Genomic DNA, 20,336 nt, shown 5'->3' with positions numbered 1-20,336 from the left:
AAGTGACGTTGATGCCACTAGCATGGAGGCCACACTAAAAAAATCACTGCCCTAATAAATGATTTAAGAGTGTGCTTGCTGGAGCTGCTTAACTGTCTTTATTCTGCCACTTGTCAGCTGTGTGCTTGAGGGCAAATTACTTCACTTTCCCATGTCTTCATTTTCTCTCTGTAAAATGAGGATTTTAATATTATCTCTCTCTTAAAAGTTATGGTTAAGTGAATTCATGCACATATACAGCTTAATTATTATCTAGCATAGCTCAGTAAATGTTTATAGATAATAAAATTAATTTTTCTTTATTAATAATGAGTATCAAGATCCTGTGTTCCAAAAGCTGATTACACAATCATTCATTTTAGCTGAAATTGACACTACCAAGCCCTACAACTTTCTATGCTTCATTTAAACCTTCCTTCCCACCAAATTATGTATATATATATATATATATATAAATAAATATATATATATATATATATATCATGGTATATATATATATATATATATATATATATATATATATATATATAATCAGAAAGAATATATTCTTTCTGATTATATATACCTAAATGTTATTTTCATTTAAACTTTAATTTCCTCTTCTAAATACAGACCTGGCAAAAACTGTGTTCAAGGAGAAAATGTTAAATCCATTAAAAACAAACCTACCTTTTCAAAAACAAAATATTTAAAGTTGTTGCTCATCAACTTGTTCAAGTTTATATCATGTCTCATTGAGTCTTTATAAATAGCTCCTTGTCACAATATTTTGCTAAAGATTTATGCAGGTATATTATAAATTATAATACATCAATATTGTAGCTTCCACAAAATACTTGATAAATGAAAATTTTTAGGTAATACAATTTGAGATGTATTATAAATCATTAATTTTAATTTGAGAATTGAAATATATTAAGCAATCAATTATGGAAAACAAAATACTTAATCTTTTAAAAAGCTTTTAGACTTTATTTTTATTTGACTAAATCCTATTGATTTTTTCCTTTTCACAGTAATATACATTTCTAGTTTTATATTATAATTAGTAACTTAAATAATTTTTCAGTGAAAAAAACAAAACCTAGTTTTGTAAGTCTTAGGACTGTGACAACTAGAAGAAAGCTTTCATGCAAAGTCCAGATTACTCAGCCTATAAATAAACTTCACTAAATTGTGAAGTAGGGAACAGACATCCTTTAAAGACACCAGCAAAAACAAAACAGGATAATTCACAACCATAAGTCAACCATGAAGGATTGCTACTTATGCTAGTCTCTAGGAAGGGGAAAAAAGGGGATTTTTTTGAAGTGATTTAGACTTGCAGTTTTGTAAAACAAATGTTTCCTCTTAAAAGTTGTAGATAAATGAGTAACCTCTTAATGCAGAAAAACATTTTGCTAGTTAAAGGAATTTTGTGGTGATTTGTCCAATAATTTGAAAAAAGAAATTAACTTTGTTAAAATCCATCCCTTCTCATTTGTTGTTTTCTTAACAGACTATTTAAATTTTATTAAATGAATAGATTTTATTAAAGAGCAAAATTTAATATAGTTGCCAAGCAAAACTGCTTTTATTTTATGCATGTAGACTTTTATACCAAGTCTATTTTCATTGGAGACTTTTTCTTTCCCAAGAAGCTAAATAACCAGATTCCTTATATATATCTGGGCTTTGATTTCTTCCATAAAAGTGGATGTGGAGGGGAATGGCAGATGGACTAGATGATCTTGTAGGTTCATTATGGCATATTGTTTATGAAGCTATAAATAGAGCCATGTACCATGTAATAACATTTAAGTCAATGACAGAACACATAGACCAGTATGGTTTTATCTTACAGCCCAGGTCTGCTGTAGGCCACACTATCTAGGTTTGTATTAGTATACTCTGTGATGTTCATACAACTGCGCAATTGTGTAATGATGCAATTCTCAGAGGATATCCCTGTTGTTAAGTAACACATGATTACATATAAACAAAAGCAAAAAGTTTAAAGTAGTTAGTTTGGAAAATTCAAGTGTTAGTTGAAAAGAAACTTGAGTGCTAACCCCAAATCTACTATTTGTGTGGCTGACTGTAGGCAAATCACTTTTTGTCTGTACCCTAGTTGCCACAATTGGTATACTGACAGGGATAAAATGATAAACTACTAAATTTAATTCTAATGTCAAAATAAATACTTCCTATTAAGTTCTTTTCTGAAAATTTAAAAGCAAAACACCAGGGCATACCTTTGTACACATAATAAAATTGAAAACTAATTTCTTACTTTTTAGTCCATATTTAAGAAAGAATAAATCACACACCAATAATTAAGAAAAAAAGCTATTTTCATTTCAACAAGATTAGAATATTATAATATGCTATTCAGTAGTCACAGAGATAAAATTCAATTTTAAACTCCTTTATTTTTGTCTCTTGGTTCTAATATCTACTATGGTCTTGATGTCTATGTCCCATTAAAGTTTGAATCTGAAATCTAATCCCCAATGTGATAATAATATTAAGAGGTGGATGCTGAAAGGACTAGGTCATGAGAGTGGAGCCCTCATGTATGAGGACTGGTACCCTTATAAAAGACACCTGAAGGAGCTTGTTTGGCTTCCACCAAGAAGGCACCATCTATAAAGCAGAGAGGGAGATGAACCAGACAACAAATTTGCCAGCACCTTGATCTTGGACTTCCCACACAACTTATGTCTTTTGTTAAAGCAGCCTTAGTTACTAAGACACATCCAAGTAACAGTATGCTGCTGGGTTCCCTCCCTCTAAGCAGAGGTGACATAGATGTCCTCTATTCTCCCCATCTCAGAAGCCCTAATCTGCTTCATGGCTCCTTATAACAGAGTGTAGGTCCCAGGAGAGCACTGCAGGTCAGCAGGAGAAGGGGTATGGTCTAAGGTACAGAAAAAATTGACATTAACTTTTGCCATTTCCTATCTTTAGTATTTCTTTCAAGTAGCTTGCTTCTTCTGTAGTGTTTCCCTTTATTCAGGCTTGTTTGATGGATTTTTATGTATATTTACATAAAATGACATTTATGACATTTAAATAACAAATGCAAATGACATTTCACTTCTACTTTATTACAGAGATTTCATGATCTGCTTTGTAAAAGTCTCCATAATACCCAAATATAGTTGTATTTATGAAAGATTAAGGGAATTAGCTAATTTATGAGCCATAAAAATTTTGTTATTCACTAGGCTTAAGCTTAATAGATATTATTCTGAGCCAGTATTGTTTCCCCTCCTCTAAAAATTAATATAAATAATCTTCTCCTTGGCCCAAATCTATCTGATTTTCTTTAAGAGTGATAATGAGAACTTATTTTGTTCGCTACCTGAGTAACAACCATCAGGTTGAACTAATTGGTTCGTGACAGTGGCAGAGTTCTCTCTTTTCTGAGCTAGACAGAAGGCTTGGAAGAAAGCCCAGACAAGCAGACATCCTACACAGAGGAGAGAGGAACTAGGTGCACAAAACTGCACTGCAGAAAGTCTCATTCTAGATCAAACTCTAAGAAAAGTGACTAATATGTCCAGAATTCCAAGGCAGAGGAGGATTTTAAGAAATGCCTCTACTATAGGACAGACAGACTATGGAGCCCATTCAGATCTCCCAGTCCACTGAGCTGGCTCAAGTGCCAGAGGGGTACTAGATGAGAGAAGGGAAATCTACATAATCCTCATCCTTCATTTCACTGTGAATTTCCTCCTCTCCATCCATAAAGTCATCAGCAGAGCTTTTGACAATGTAAAAAGGATTCCACTGGGAAGCTCCCTATAATTTAGTGTAGGCAGGGTCTCAAGGTGTCTTAAAAGGACCCCTCATTCTAAGAAAGTACAAAGAAGAGAAAAAGTGATATTCAGAGAATTATTTCTACCCTCTTTCTGTTGTTTCAGAAAGTCTGTGGGTAAAAGAAATAGAGGCCCTGAAATAATGCCCCAATAATGCCCCCTGAAAACCCTACCATTTGCATAGACAATACAAGCAAAGGAAAAAGAAGGTATTTTCCAATCCTTTAACAAGCTGATATTCTAGTAATCTTTTTAACACCTACTAACTCCTACTTTATTTTTTATTTTTTCCTAACTCCTTTAATACTAATTGTCTAAAGACTCCAAGGTTCTAGTACTCTGAAAGAGAAAAAAATTACAACCTTAGTCTGTTTTGTACTACCATCCCCAAAATATATGCGACTGAGTACTTTATAAAGAAAAGAGATTTACTTAACTTGCGGCTTTGGAGGATGAAAGTCCAAGATTGGGTGTTGACCCCATCTGTCAAGAACCTGGTGCTATGTCATAACATGGTGGATAGCATCATGTGACAGCATGTGTGACAATGATGATGGTGTGTGCAAAGGAGAGAGCGGTCACACATGGATAGAGAGAAAGCAAGCAAGCAAGATGAAGGAGACATTCTCAAAGTGAGCAGTCTAGTCCCTCTAGAGTAAGGACTCACTCCCTTAAGTAAAGTGCTCATCTCTGGTGATCTAATCATCTCATAAAGTTGCCATCCCCACCACCCCATGGAGACCAAGCCTCAACTTACAGCCTTCAAACCATAGCATAACCTGGTTTTCAGTTACTCACAATAACTAAGGCACAAGTTTAGAAGATGGACAAAAGTTACACAGATAACTAAGATCTCTAGGGAACCATTGAAAAGTGTGCATCTCTAAGCTATTTCCCACTCTGTCATCTTTCTTCTGGCTTCAACTACCAGTGCGAAAACAACCCTAATAACATGTCTCCACTACCTCTTTAGGGACAGGCAGGACATGTATTAGCAGAGATCAGATATCTCCAGCTTTGTCAAAGTAGTGGCACCATGTGGGTCTCACAATGAGGTTAGGATTCTTCATTTTAGTTACAGAAAAAAGAGGAAAAATCACCCTAAAGAGGTAAAATTTTATAGTAGGTTTCCTTGCTGCCAATATTTCATAGCCCCTTAAGATCTAAGCAAAGATAGATCAGCAAACTTTTTCTGTTATGAGCCAGACAGTAAATACGTTAAGCTTTGCAAGCCATATGGTCTCTGTCACACATACTCAACTCTTATAGCAGGATGGCAAATATAAACTATATTGACTATGTTCCAATAAAACTTTATTAATAGACAAAAGTATTTACTCTCCTATTATTTTCGCATGTCAGGACATATTACTTTAAAAATTTTTCAGCCATTTAAAAATGTGAGAAGCCATTCTTAGCTTGTGTGCTATCATTAGCCATCTCTTGCTCAAGGTTGTTTAACTGATTAGATGTAGGCTCTGCTAACCATGTAGTACTCCTAAGGAAAATCTTCTGCATCAGAAAATACAAACTGGCCTAGATCTATGATGGGACTACACAATAATTTCTGGCACTGTAAGTCATTATGAAAGACCCATAAATTATCTGCAAACTGGGTACGTACCTCTTCAGCAAATCTGCCAACATGCTTGCAACTCACTGCCTTGATGTAGATAAAAATTCTATAAATTCCTAGAAATTAGATTTTCAACTTTATTTCTTAAAGTCTCCTTCCTCATCTAAACCAACAGTGAATTCTGAGGGGAAAAAAAAAGCCCACTGAGCTTTTGTCCAAATTTCATGTTTTGAAAGTTTTATTCAATGTAAGGGGTTTTTAAAATCACTTTTACAGAGATTCTCAGTATGAATTCCAAACCAATGGGGTGATATAAACATATATTTAATTTCCTGCTCCACTGATATGACCAAGAAAACAAGAGAAACCCCAAAATGAGGTATGGTACCAAACTTGTCATTAGATATTTCACCCACAAACAGGAGAGGAATGAGGGAGGTATTCACCAGCTTGCCATCTGTCCATGTGCAAAGAAGAAAAATATCTGAGGGAAGTAAATGAGAAGGCTTCTGAGCTTTGGAGCAATGGATGTTAAGATGAAGGCAAATCTTTGTGTACTTGATAGGGAGCAGATTCTCAAACTTCTGGAGTCCAGAGGGACAGAATTAGCTCACAATGCATTTGGTTCACCCAAGAGTGTGAAGCCATGACTGTGAACAGCTCTGGAGGAGGCATGGGTCACTTGACTGGTTTCTAGCAGCCAAGGTAGATAGCATTGCAAAGATAATGCTCCCTTTTCAGAGGCTGCTTCCCCCTAACTGCAACAGCTCTCTAATCTACACAGAAATACTGTGTTTCCATATTGGTAAAATGACAGTAAATTTACTCCCCTTTCTTCAGTCTGCATTTGGAAGATCTGACATAGCACCACGCACTAACATTCAGAATTAACCTTAGTTTCTAATATTAAACAGATATTGCATTCTATAGATCAACTACAGAAAAAAAATTGGACATTACAAACCATTCAGCAATTCAAAAGGAGAAGAGTTATTTGATAAAGCAAAATAAATTATTCCCCCTGAAACAGATTTATTGCAAGAAACAGGAAGACATGGTTTTAAAAATCTAACTTGTGTTTTCAAATTTTCAGTGAGAGTTAAGAAGACTATATTAATAAAACAGGAACTAGAAGCCATGAAAGGGAAACATTTTGAACTTGTACAAATTTTCTGGAAACAATAAAACAGCATTTTGTAGGAACGCATAAAGACAGTAATCAGAATATTGGATGCTGCAAAAAAAAGAGAATAAACAAATTGGAAAACTGATACAAGAAGTTCTCAAAAAATTCAGAGTAAAAAGTTAAATATATAAATAGGTAATAGATTCAGGAGATGCAACATATGTTCCATGACAGGAGTTTTAGAAGATCTGAGTAGAGCAGACCAATTGGAAGCTAGGAGAAATAGAAGGAAGAAGAGGAGGAGAAAGAAAAACAAAAACAGGAAGTAAATCTTCCTGAGCTCAATTAAAACTTGAGTTGTTAAAGGGAAAGCTTAAATAATTTTTAAACACTAATGAAAAAAAAACCTACAACAGGACAGATATTGATACAATTTATGAATTTCAAAGATAAAGAAAACATTCTAGAAATAATTTGTACAGACAGGAAACAGGCAAGTTTCCTGCAAAGAAAAAACAAGAACACATGAGGAAGTCCAGCATGACCTTCCTCAGCCAATTACTTAATGTTTACTCAACACTGAGAATAAAGTCACAATACAATTGCAGTGATTCAAGAAAGTATAGAAGAAATGAGCAATAAGCAACAAAATGAGTGGCTTGCATTAAATTTAAAATGATTGTAATTAATATGTTGCAATCCTTCTATGAACATTAAGGAAAAATCTGAGAAAGACTATAAAAAAATATGGGAATAAAAGTCTGTATTTTAAGTTTAAGATTATTTAAACAAAAATTAGTGGTTGAGAAAGAGGTAGTATGTGTAGTTCCTATTTTGTCAGACAAGAAAACGTAAAAATGAATAAATTCATTCTTGGCAAAAAGAAAGAGAAGTACCAACTTTATATTACTTTCTTCTAGAATTTTAAGGTTCTTTTAGAATTTAAGGATGTTAATAATTATTTGAAAGAAATATAATGAACATTAGAGAAAGGACTTTGGTTTCTAACAAACTAAATTGGGTTCACATGATTTCTGTACTAATCATGTGAATGTGGACAAAGTATTAAATTCTCAGCTTCAGGTGTATCACCTGTAAAATAGGGACGATAATAGTTTCCTTGTTATGTGACTGTTTTCAAGAGTAACTAAAAAAAAAATGTACCAAGTATATAACTCACTGCCTGACACATAGCAAATATGGAGTGTTTGCTCTTACTGTTGTTATTATAATTAAAAGGATAAAGCTTTATCCAGGCATGGTAAAGCACATGCCTGTAATCCCGGCAGCTCAGTAGGCTGAGGCAGGAGGATCCTGAGTTCAAAGCCAGCCTCAGCAATGGTGAGGCACTAAGCAACTCAGTGAGACCCTGTCTCTAAATAAACTACAAAATAGGACTGGGGATGTGACTCAGTAGTTGAGTACCCCTTAGTTCAATCCCTGGTACCCACCCCCCAAAAAAAATCCCAAAACCCAGAAGAGTGAGGAGTCTTGGCCAAAAGAGTGAAGAGAGGTCTTGGGAGCCAAGGGAGGGAACAGGGAGGGAATAAACAACTGTTCTCAATGCTGCTGCTGACAGGCAGGTAGGATGAAGACTGGAATGGGCCTGGTCACTGGTTTGGGCAATGGTGAGTTTGCTGGTGACCTGGAAAAGATGGGCTGGAAAAGATGGCAGTGTAAATCTAAAAGGCAGAGCAGCAGAAAGGAAAGCAAGGGATTGGAGAAGGAAATACAACTTCCTAAGAAGCTTTACTCTAAGAAGGAACAGAAAACTGAGAAAGGCAAATGAATCAAGAGAGGGTTGTTTATGTCTTAATGAAAGTAATGTCAGGATATTTCTATGCTGATACAAGAGGGGAACATTTTTTAAAAATCAACAGGCAAACAGAGCAAAAAATTTTAAAGGGTAGAAATGTAGATTAGACAAAGTAGAATTTGAGGCAAACAGCACTAAATGGGACAGAAGTCAATTTATATTTGTGAATTTGGAACAAACTGAGAACACTGTTAAAGAAGTATTCCCTCCAAATAATACTGCACCCAGGTGGATTTATGAACCAGATCGATAAACTCTTCAGGTAAATGATTACTTCTTTGCTTTTTAAACTAATCCAAAAAAAATTTAAAAGAAAATATTTCATTTCAATATGAACAAACTAGCAGAAATCTGACACCCAAAACTGATAGAAGGAAAAACAAAGTTATATCTTTGTTATGAAGATTAATAACAAAAGTCCTTAAAAAATGGGCTGGGGTTGTGGCTCAGCGGTAGAGCGCTCCCCTCACACATGTGAGACCCTGGGTTCGATCCTCAGCACCACATAAAAATAAATAAGTGAAATAAAGGTATTGTGTCCAACTACAACTAAAAAATAAATATTTAAAAAAAATGTAAATTCAATTTAGCAATATATTACAAGAATAACATAGAATTCAGGTAGGATTTATTGCAGGAATATAAGGATGGTTCAACCTAGACAATATGACTAGAGTTAATCAAATTGTTATGTGAAAATAGAAAAATAACTAAGATCAACTCAATAGATGTTAAAAAGCATTAAATATAAATTCAATTGAAATTAAGTTAGCAAAAGATTCTTAATTCAGGCATAGATGGGTACTGCATTTATATCATCTGAAACTGAAAGCCATCAAAAACTATCTACACTACAAGCATTATTAGATAAATAAAAAAAAAAGAAAAAATGCCAATTATTTTTATTTTTCTGTACTATCTTGGAAATTTTAGTCACTGTCATAAGAAAAAGATAATGTGTAACTATTAGAACAGAGAAAAATCATTGTTTTTCCAAATGACACAGCAATCTGAAAAACAGACTAAAATGGAAATTTATTAAAACTAATTTTTTGTTCTGTAAACGGAAGAATGCTAGAGACAGGGAAAGTAATAGTTTTTATAGATTAAATTAGGCAGATTTCTAATTTAAAATTTTATTTACAAAAGCAACCTGTGCCCCTACGAAAACTCTAGTATTTTGCAATAGAAATGTAATGTGAGCCACATAACTAATTCTGAAATAGTCTAGTTTCCACATTAAACATAAAAAACATATTTTATTTAACCAAATCAAGATATCCTTCAGTATCTAATCAGTATTTTAAAACTGTTCATGAGAACTTTTCATTCTTATTTTTATACTGAGTCTTAAAAATCCAGTCCAGATTTGTTTTATTTTATTTTTATTTTTATTTTTTTTGAATGGGGGAAAGAGGATTGTTCCCTTGGGCCATAGTTTTTTGTTTATGTTTTACATCTAAAGCACATCTCAATAAGGATTATTTTAAGTACTCACCAGCTACCTGTGGCCAATAGCTATTGTATTGGACAAGTATGTGCCTAGGAAAACACATACAAGACTTACAAACTTGAAAATGCCAAAACTTCTTAGAACATAGGAGGAGATTACAATGGAAGAACAAATATATGACATACTTCTAAAATGGAAGTCTCAGTATCTAAGTCAATTAAAGTTCCAAGATTGTTTAGAGGACTTAACAAAATGATTCTAAATACTAGAAGCATAAACATAAAGAAGATCTAAAAAATGACAAGTAAAAAGAACAGATTTGAAATCTCAGATATTTAGGTATCATCAACTGCTATCAATTTATGAAAATTATAACAGTGTAATAATGCCGTTTTAATAAATAAACTAAAAAATACAGATAAGAATCTGGAATTCATGAAGGGAGAATTATAAATAAGTAAGAAATAAATATATTAGTAAATATATGATATTAGGGCTACTTGTTAAAAAATAAATCAGGTAATATGTCTATTTTATATCTTATACCAAAATAAATAACACATGAATTAAAGATTTAAGTGGAAAATTAAAAAAGAATAAAGTGATAGAAAATCTATAGTTGAATATTCATGTAATTTTGGAGTGAAGAAAGTCTTCCTAGGGCAAAAATCATAAAGAGAATGATAAATTTTGTAATAAAATCTTTTATTTCTCAAAAACATAACTTTTCAAACTGGTAAAATGATTCCAACATATAGGAACAATAAATATGTACACTCTTTTTTTTTTTTTTAAAAGAGAGAGTGAGAGAGAATTTTTAATATTTATTTTTTAGTTCTCGTCGGACACAACATCTTTGTTGGTATGTGGTGCTGAGGATCGAACCCGGGCAGCACGCATGCCAGGCGAGCGCGCTACCGCTTGAGCCACATCCCCAGCCCCAATATGTACACTCTTGATACATAAATACCTTATACAGATAAATAAGAGAAGAAGGTGAGCAATCAAAAAGGAAAAAAACTGAGCTCAAGAAATAAATGGGCCAATTTCCAAAAGAAAACACAAATTTTCACCTATCATACTGGCAAAGATTAAAAGATGATGATCATGTTTGACAAGAGTGCAGGGTAGTGGGCAGTTAATACAGTCTTTCTGAAAGGAAGCTTGAATTGATTGAAAACATGTGTATCTTTCCACTTATATGAGGTACCTACCCCAGGCAAATTCAGAGACAGAAAGTGGAGTGGAAATTACTAAGTATTGGAGGTAAAACAAATGGGGAGTTATTTTAATGGGTACAGAGTGTCTATTAGGATGAAATAGTAAAAACATTCTGGAAATGGATAGAGGTGATGGCAGCCTAACATCATGAACATAATTAATGTCATGGAATGGCACAGTTAAAAACTGTTAAGTGGTAAATTTTGTTTTTTATGTATATTTTACCACTATTTTTAAAATTTCCATGATTATAAAGTTCATTAAAAACCATTATTATGCTATTGAACATTTAGGTTCTTACCCCCCAATTTTTAACATTAAAAATAGCACTACAATAAAAAGAAAAGAAAGTATAAGCCATGACCCAGCATTTTTACTTGTGGGTATTTGTCCTACCCACAAAAATTATGTGAGTCATAATAAGAATATGTATTTAAAAAAATCATTTTCCTCCTGACATACTTGTAATGGCAAAAAAAAAAAAAAGGAACTTAAGTAGCCAACACATTGGATTAGTCAAATAAATAATGGTACATAATGAAAACATAGGCAGCCATTAAAAAGTGTGTCATAGGTATAGATTATTAGGTAAATAGAGAGTTAAAGTAGTTTGTGCAGCATGACAAATTTTAAAGGAAATAATGTTCTGTACATGCAGAGAGCAGCACTTGAAAGAATGAACAGATAACAGGGTTTGCCAGTGGTTATTTCTAATTGAATGGGATTCTCATTATTTTTATGCTTTTTCTTCCTTGTCATTATTTTCTAGGTTTTTTTTTGGTTTGGTTTTTTTTTGTTGTTGTTTTTTGTTTTTTGTTTTTTGTTTTTTGTTTTTTGTTTTTTTTTTTTTTTTTTGCAATGAGCATGAGCTCTTTTGGTAAAAGGGAAAAATTAATAAAAGAAACATTTCTGAAGAAATCATTTTCTTAAAAAAAATCTCAGATATTTTTCCTTTCTCAGGTGGAATACTGTGCCTTTGTGTAGTGCACAATGTACCCCCTGCCTAAAGCAAAAAAGAAAATGCCAACTGGCAGACTGTCTGTAGTTATTTATCATACGGAACCAGTAGGTAATTCTTTTTCTGATCTAAATAACTAGAAATTAGATTACATTAAGATATCCCTTTGGGCTTTTTAGACCGCTTCTTAGCTGTCCATAGTGGATATACTTTCTATTTTTGATAACAAGATTGGTTTTCTTTTACAAGCGAGGAAGATGTTGTCCCTGAAAAGTAAGATTATACGTGAAGTGAGACATTCCACTATTCAAACACAATGTAGTAAAATTAAACCTAGAAAAACCTAATGCCTTAATAGTAACCAAGCTAGTGCAGTTACAAAAGGAATAATAACAGAGTTTCAAGGTATAGACAAACAGATCAGATCCTAAAGGCATTTTTGTTCGGTTGTCCTACACAGTAAGTTGTAAATCTCGAACAGGAAACTTGAAATCATTAAGGTCACATATTCATAACATCATATTCAATTAGGTTAGAAAAGTGCAATATCTGTCATCATGTCATAAAAAGATGTGTTTTTCTCTCAGATCTCTTATGAAGAAAAGCTCCCAATATTGTTACAGATGGGGCTGTTTTCAATCAGTTACAAGAAGCAATTCAATTACTAGATGGTTTAGTGCAGTAACTGACTCCAGACTAATTTAATTTCTGTAGGTCTCTAAAGATCAATTGATCTGATTTGTCCCATCCCCAAAGGCTGTTTAGGAAAAATTCAGACTTAACTACCTGGAAATGAAATCCAAAACCTTGGCCAATTTCACACTACTTAGGTCATCTTGCAAACTTTCAGCTAGTCACGTAAGAGTGCTCTCTTGGCCCTCAGACCATTGAAAACTACTTAGCTTCACATACACGTGAGTGCTCTCACATCAGGATGCTTATTCAATAAGTGGAAAATGTGGCCACGTGTATTATCAAATCTGCTGCTCTAAAGGGCAGTCAGACTGTGTACGCCTATCTCATGAGCACATGTGTGACTACAAGGTTATTTTTACTCTAAGAGTAGTTCATTGAGACCATTAAAAGTAGCCTTAGATGGTGGACAAGCTGTGAGAGGCAATGCCCACCTAATACAATGAGAAGCTTGCAATTATTTTGCATTTTTATATTTTATAAAGTGCTTCCATAAATGTCCTCTTACTTGATTCTCCAATAAACCTTCAAAGTGAGCAAGATTATTGTGTCCATTTTCTGGATTAGGAAAGAGACTTTGATTCAGTGACTTTTCCAGGATCATTCTCCCAGGAAAAGGCAGAGCTGCACCCCTATCCCATGACTGTTTTCTCCCAATATATCATGCTTACCCCCTGATCTGAGACAGGAGATATGACAGTACACAATGGAAATATATTACTACTGCACCACTGAGTCATTGTTGGTATTCACACTTGAAACCCATATAAAACTGAAGAAAAATTCACTTAAAATCATTCCAGCTGCACAAACTCATCTGCATCCGAGTTTCTGGCCCTCAGAAGGAGGAATTGGAAAAGCCACGCCTAAATAAAGAAGGCTTTGTAAGTAAACTCCTTTCTTACCCACACTGGTTATAACATTCTCACTGACTTATTCACCTACCCTGTCTTTTCTCTGCATTTTGCAGTGGATTTGCAACCATAAGCCCAAGTTTCCTACCCTGACCTCACCACCCCCTACCACTTGTGAAACTCTCCAACTAATTAATCTTTCTTTTTGATTCAAATCCCACAGTTTGAATCCAATGTTCAGCCAGTCCTGCTTGATCCTCTGCCTCCAAACTGAGTCTCTGTATTTCTTCTCCCCATCCAAACCACTTCCCCATTTCCCTGACACTTGGGAAGGTGCAAGAAGAATCAGACATCATTATCCTTTAATATGAGTTGCCAAGAGAAGTTGGGCAGAAGTGCTGAGGTCAGATGTGGCTATGTGGTGGGTAACAAAGAGTGTGGCAGAAATGTATAGGAGCTGGTGAAGAAATCACACAAAGATATGGAGACACAAGTAAACCAAAGGGCTGGGATCTAAGGTATTCACCTAGTCAACACAGACATCAGTCACGTAAAAAATTAAATATAGAGAGACAGTGTGTTGAAGAAATACAAATAACTGATATGGTTAGAAGTTTCTTTGGGAAATATATTTTTTGACATTCATATTGGGCAAACTATAAATCTCGATATAGTCATTACCCATGACCTAGATGGTCTCAAACTGCATGAACCATTTTAATTGAGAAGAAGTAAGCTAAGTTACAGGTACATGACTATTGCTTCTCTTCATTCAGGTCCTGAGATCTGACGTTTCTCCTGTTGAAGATAAGACATCTACTCTATAGGTAAAATCATGTAACCTTAAATTAAATTACATTTCCTTGTTTCAAACTTCCAAATTAACCTTATACTCTTGGTGTCAGCAAATACATCCACTTCAGAAGGCAAAAGGCTATCAAGTTTTCATTTTTCTGCAGACTGTCACTCCTCAAAACATGAAACTTAATACTATCAAGAGGACTAAAACTTTGATAACAACAAAGTCCTATTTTTCACTGTGAAATGAGTGCCCCAACCAAAGCATCTCCTTACTCAAACTGAGCATATGATAGATCCAGTTGCAGCAGCTGTCAAAACTTAAGAACTGAATATCTGTGGGGTTTACAACTGGAAGGAAAGGGTGCAAAGAACTGGAGACTATATGCAGAAAGGTTATGGTTCCTTGGCGTCGAAAGGCATGTGTTCTTACAAACTCACTCTTCTCTTTATCTTATCTGGACAAAAAAGTAAACAGAGAATTCTCATTACCTCTCAATGTCAGTGAGCCTGGAGGAGTCCCGGAAACCTTTGGCAAAGGGATTGCTATCTATTTTCAGCTTGGTTATCTGGAAAAAAAAAAGAATGGGTACAAAATAATCTCATTTCTGTGCTCAAGGAGGGAAAATCAGAAAGTTTGTTCACTTTTCATAGCACCCCAAGAATATCATAATGTCTCTCAAATCGTAAGCAGGGTTTCAGTGTTAGACAAGTTCACAGAAGGAATGGATCATGGCCAAGATAAACATAATTAGATTTGAGGGCCTTGCAGGCAAGGGTAGACATAAACTGGAGTTTGAATCATTTAAGAGAATAGTGAAAGGCTAGAATTCAACTGCAGAAGGGGAAACTCCCTAAGTGGGAGAGCTGTGTACAATTCCAGCATTGGTGGGAAATGGGGAATAAAAGCAAAACCGCAAACTCACTCTGATTTCGCAACAGATTTTGTTAATACTATCAGCATGTACATATGTCATAATAAATTAAAAAATTAAATGGCTAATCATAGCTTCATGTTCAACACTATATTAATTACATAGCATAAATACATGTTATAAAGTCTTCAGAATATAAGTTTACCCCCTCCCACTTTCCTCTTGACTAAATTAGAATCAAATTAGTCCATTTTTTGTTATCTTCCATACAAAGTTATTTATAGAACTCTATGCTTATATGGAAACCAATACTTTCTAATAAGTGTTGCAGTCTTCAGTATTAAGTGTCTATGCCAAAGAATTTATAATTTTTTTTTGTATTGGAGATTGAAACCAGGGGTGCTTATACCACAGAGCTACATCCCTAGTCATTATTATTTATTTTTGAGGTGGGGTCTCTCTAAGTTGCTGACATTTCTCCTGTTGAAGATAAGGAGAAAACTTGCAATCCTTCTACCTCAGTTTCCTGGGCCACTGGAAAGACAGGCATGTGATATCATACCCAACAGTATTTATAATTCTTATAATACTAACATTAAAGTAGAAAGATCCATTAAATCATATGTACCATGTCTCCAATGAAAAATACATTAGGTTGTGAAGCAAAAAATAGATGAGATACTAATTAAAAGATACTTGACATGGAAAGTTTCTATCAGAGCTGAAAGGAACCTCAGAGAGCATTGAACCCATGCCCTCCTCTGATATATGGTTCCACTGAGGCACAAAGGTGTAAGGACCAAGACACAGCTGGTCAGTAACTGAATTAGAACAGAGGAAACCTACCAAGAGAGACACAGTTCACCAGCATCAAAATTAGACCCCATGTTAATCTTTGAAGGAAAACACATACAAAATATTCTTACAGGGAAGGTAGTCATGGATTGAAAAATGTCCTTTTCCTTCAAAATAAGGAATAGCAACTAGAATAGGGAGTGTGAAATAATATGTTGCCAAGTGTAACTTTTTCTAATTAAAGTATATCCACAGTTCCCTTTAAATCATTAACACATAATTTATTTTCTCACTAAAAAGATGTGTTTTTTTCTATTTTTCTTAATGTGAGCTAAACTTGCAAAACTGCACACAAGCTCTTCACCTCCCTTAAGATGGAAGCTCTTGGGGCTGGAGTCATAGCTCAGTGGTAGAGCACTTGCTTGGCATGTGTGAGGCCCTGGGTTCAATCCTCAGCATTGCATATAAATAAATAAAAGATCCATTGACAACTCAAAAATATTAAAAAAAAAAAAAGATGGAAGCTCTCCTGCACAATTCCCACCAGATGGACAGCTCTATTCTATCCATTACACTAGGAAGCCACAAGATGGGGTCTGTGGTAATAACCTTTAAGGGCTTTAAGTTTCTCAGAAATGTTTATCTTTAGTTCATGAACATCCACTGTAGAGCACCAAAAGAAAGTAACTAATTTCCTTCTTACTTAGTTATGAAAATTGGTAAATAGGGAAGAAAATAAGCAAGATAAATAAACAACCTGACGACAATGGAGAACAACATCTACTTAGAGGATATACACAAATAATATACAGGTCACCTGAGGTTGCCTCTATAACATGCCATCAAAAGCTAGTAGAGAACCTTTTCTCATACATAACTAACATTTACTACAGAGTTGTCAGCTCCAGCCATTTGTTCATATGGACCAGAACTTTATTTTTGAAGGTTGATTTTTCAGGAAGGAGAAAATTTTTGTTTGTTTGAAATAAATCATAAATATCTCCTAATACTCACACTATCAATGTATTCTACGATTCTAAGTATCAACAAGATTTTAAAATCCTCAAGGGCAAGAGCTATGTCTCTTTCTACTGAACAATTATAATTTAAAATATTTTATATTTCTAAAGTGTTCTATAGTTCATGAAAATATTTTTGCAATAATTCATCAACAACTACTTGATGAGGGTTACTTTGCATATACAGTGCTAGATGTTGAATAGTTCATAAATAAAGAACACATGGTCTCTTGGTGCAGGCAGTCTTGCACTGCTAACTGGAACTGAAAGGTGGCACCATGTCCCTGCATGGTTAGTCACCTTAAGGGTGAATCAAACCCAGATGAAAATTTCAAGCCAAAACAACAGGACAGAATAATAAAGGTGAGCTTTCCTTCAAGTAGCATGTTTATAAAAGCAAAAAAAAGTGAATGGATTTTCCAGTGGTTAAATGTTCTAGAGATAATAGCAGATAAGAAATCAGATAGAAAAGCTCATATTGTAAGAAATTCTTTTACAGATGTTCTTAAATGTGAACCATGGAAAGCTTTTTTAAATCCCAGTGTAAACTAAAAGGACAGAAGGAATTATCTATATTTTATAATTTCTAAATATTTTTGTCCCTGAAAAAAGATTTCAAAATATATTTGGTCTTGTTCATATTTCCAAAAATAAAGATTAATGTGTCAGAATGTGATGAGTGTGGAGTGATCTTAAAACCTTCAGTCCCTAACACCAGATAGAATATGTACTCTAAAAATGTGTTGTTCACTGTCTCCCTTTATCTAATGTTACTGCCACAGCTTTGAGCAAGGAACTGAATTAAATTTAATGTGAGTTTTCAAATTTTTTTTGAATTCTTTTATTATTAGAATTCTCTACTTCAATATTTCTTAAACCCAGTTTTCATAATCCAGGACTATCAATGGTAACTTTTTCTTCTACATTTTGATATTATTACAGACTTTAGAAAAGTTGCAAGAATTATATATGGTGTTTTATATACTCAGATTTACTAATTAGGTACAGAATGATTTAATTTTAGGGTATTAATTAGAAAAAAGACTTTGAGACAATTACTAGGTGTTTACATTTTCTATGGACCACTTTGTCTAATTCTGGAGAACATAATTCCTTTTATATATTAGAGGGAAAAAATCTATTATCATTAAAATTGTATAGAAACTCTTGGTTGATACTACATCCTTAAATTTTTTTTCTGGAGTATTAATTGGCAGCACAGGGACCTGGGTTCAACTTCTCAGTGAGCCCATCACACTCACTATAATAAAGCTAGACGGCTGAATTTACCTGGGTGTCCACACTAATAGACTCAAAATGTATGTTATGCTTTACTTCAACAACAAGCAGCCGGAAATATGATTTCATCCTTTTACTAGTTACAGACTAACTAAAACTGTAAATTTACTTAAAAGCATTTTATTTCATTTTCTAATTTTTAAGATAAAATGATTTTTAAATAGTAAAATTTTAACATTCTGGGTAACCACATGTTAAAAGATCAGAGAGAGATTTCCTTCCTCACTATTTAAATAAAAGCCAGTAGTTATACAGACAGATATTCACTTCAGGAGGTGTAGTTTTACATCCCTTTCTGAAATCTGGGAAAACTGAAAAAGCAGCGCACTTGAGAGTTGGTCAGAGAGAAGAGTTGAGCTATAGTCCCGGCTGCAGCTGGACATCATTTCACTCATGCTCTAATACAGGAAGCCTGAGGTATGTCATGGGACAAGATCACCCTTGTCAAAGATTTTTAAAAAAAGAAGAATCAAAAAAGGATCAACTATGAAACATCACTTATAGAGAAACCAGGGCTATGGCTTCTTTATCATTCAAAATCAATTTTTAAAGGAAGCCATGTTTCTTACTTGGTGAAAAGAACATAAAGTAATTGTAATTGCTTAAGAGCGCCTACAGTGTAGAGTGTGTATGACTAATTCAGGTCAAAATACAATGCTGCTTTTATTTTGCATGTATGATTTCCACAATATAGAGCATAATAAAATTCTTTTGGAGAAAATTTACTCTTTTAACATCTATATTATCTGCAAATAAATATGTGCATCATTGGAGGGCAGATTTTTGACACCACCATTTGTCAAAAGGAAGCTTTTACAGTGTCCTGATTCCCAGTGATATCACCGGACTCTGAACCTAATCTGGGGTTCCCAGTGACAAGGTGAAACTGGCCCTCAGAGACCATTTCTCCAATTATCAGGAAAAGATCTGACCAAAGGCATTTAAAAATGAAACCTGACCTACACTTCAACTCTATGGCAATGATCTGCCTGCTCAAAAGCAATGCATGACCTTTAAATTTTAAATTATAAAACAGTTTGTTGAAAGTGTAATGTATTTAGCTTTTATCTAATAATGTACAGAAATGCAATCACTCCCTTGCAAAGAAAGGAGAAAGGAGTAGCAAAAAAAAAAAAAAAGTTTTGATTTTCATTACTTATAAATAAAACCACCAGCCATAATAAATGAGAAGCTTTTTTCCCACAAATTCTACTGAAAACTTTGATTTGGATTTGAATAGAAATAAAAATAATGGTCTTATCCAAAATTCAAGATATAAAGTGGTCCTAAATATCAACTTTCAAATCCTCTCCTCTTTTTTCTTACTTCCTTGTTCTTCACTCATGAAAAAATTTTAATATTTATGCTATGCACAGTATATATTTACTTTGTTTATATCTTATACACTTATTTTAGCATATGTTTACTGTAAGGAAAACAGTGCATAAACAGCATAACACTGAAGAAGCTGTTGATATACAGAGACCTAGAAAGAATTAAGTAAAACTTTAGAAACTGTCATAAAACTAGTAAAAATGCTAAACCCCTCAAACTGATTTATTCATTCCACATATTTTTAAGCATCTGCTTTAGGAATTTTGATTCATCTTCTGAGATTTATAAACCATTTGCAAAACTGGCCTATCAGTATATAAAATCAAGTCTTGGACTATTAACTGAATTTCACATTTATACAAGGGTTTATACTAAAGATGGTGGTTTTAAAGGCAAATGCACAGAAATAAACTAAGGCACAAAAGGGTCTGCTGAGGAAGTTAATTCTGAATTCACATGCTTCCACTGTGGGTTATTCAGCAATGAAATGACATACTAATCATATTAATCTTTATACTTTACGATGCAATAAAGGATAGTGGGATTCTTGTGGCTGGATTTTAAGTCCATTTATAGTATCAATTAGAAATAAAACATTAGCAAGAGAAGCAATTAGTGTTGGAGTCAGCATTAATTATTATCTTAACCTATTTTAACTTAGTAACATTTTCTTTTTTTTTTTTTTAAAGAGAGAGTGAGAGAGGAGAGAGAGAGA

At 33.8% G+C, this 20,336-nt stretch overlaps 1 protein-coding gene across 1 annotated transcript in view; it reads right to left on the bottom strand.

Annotated features, from left to right (window-relative positions):
- Nucleotides 1-20,336, bottom strand: part of TBX20 (T-box transcription factor 20) — a gene marked incomplete at both ends in the record, with an annotated part of 47,184 nt that overhangs the window by 10,203 nt on the left and 16,645 nt on the right. Inside the window, one exon of the mRNA XM_081286475.1 lies at nucleotides 14,791-14,867. Within this exon, the coding sequence (XP_081142601.1) occupies nucleotides 14,791-14,867 (77 nt within the window). The remainder of the gene's footprint in view (nucleotides 1-14,790; nucleotides 14,868-20,336) is intronic.

Source organism: Spermophilus citellus (assembly GCF_964194105.1).
Source record: "Spermophilus citellus genome assembly, chromosome: 3".
In the NCBI taxonomy this organism is placed as follows: Eukaryota; Metazoa; Chordata; class Mammalia; order Rodentia; family Sciuridae; genus Spermophilus; species Spermophilus citellus.
Note: the sequence above shows the minus strand (reverse complement) of the source record. Positions and strands in the feature narration are given on the sequence as shown.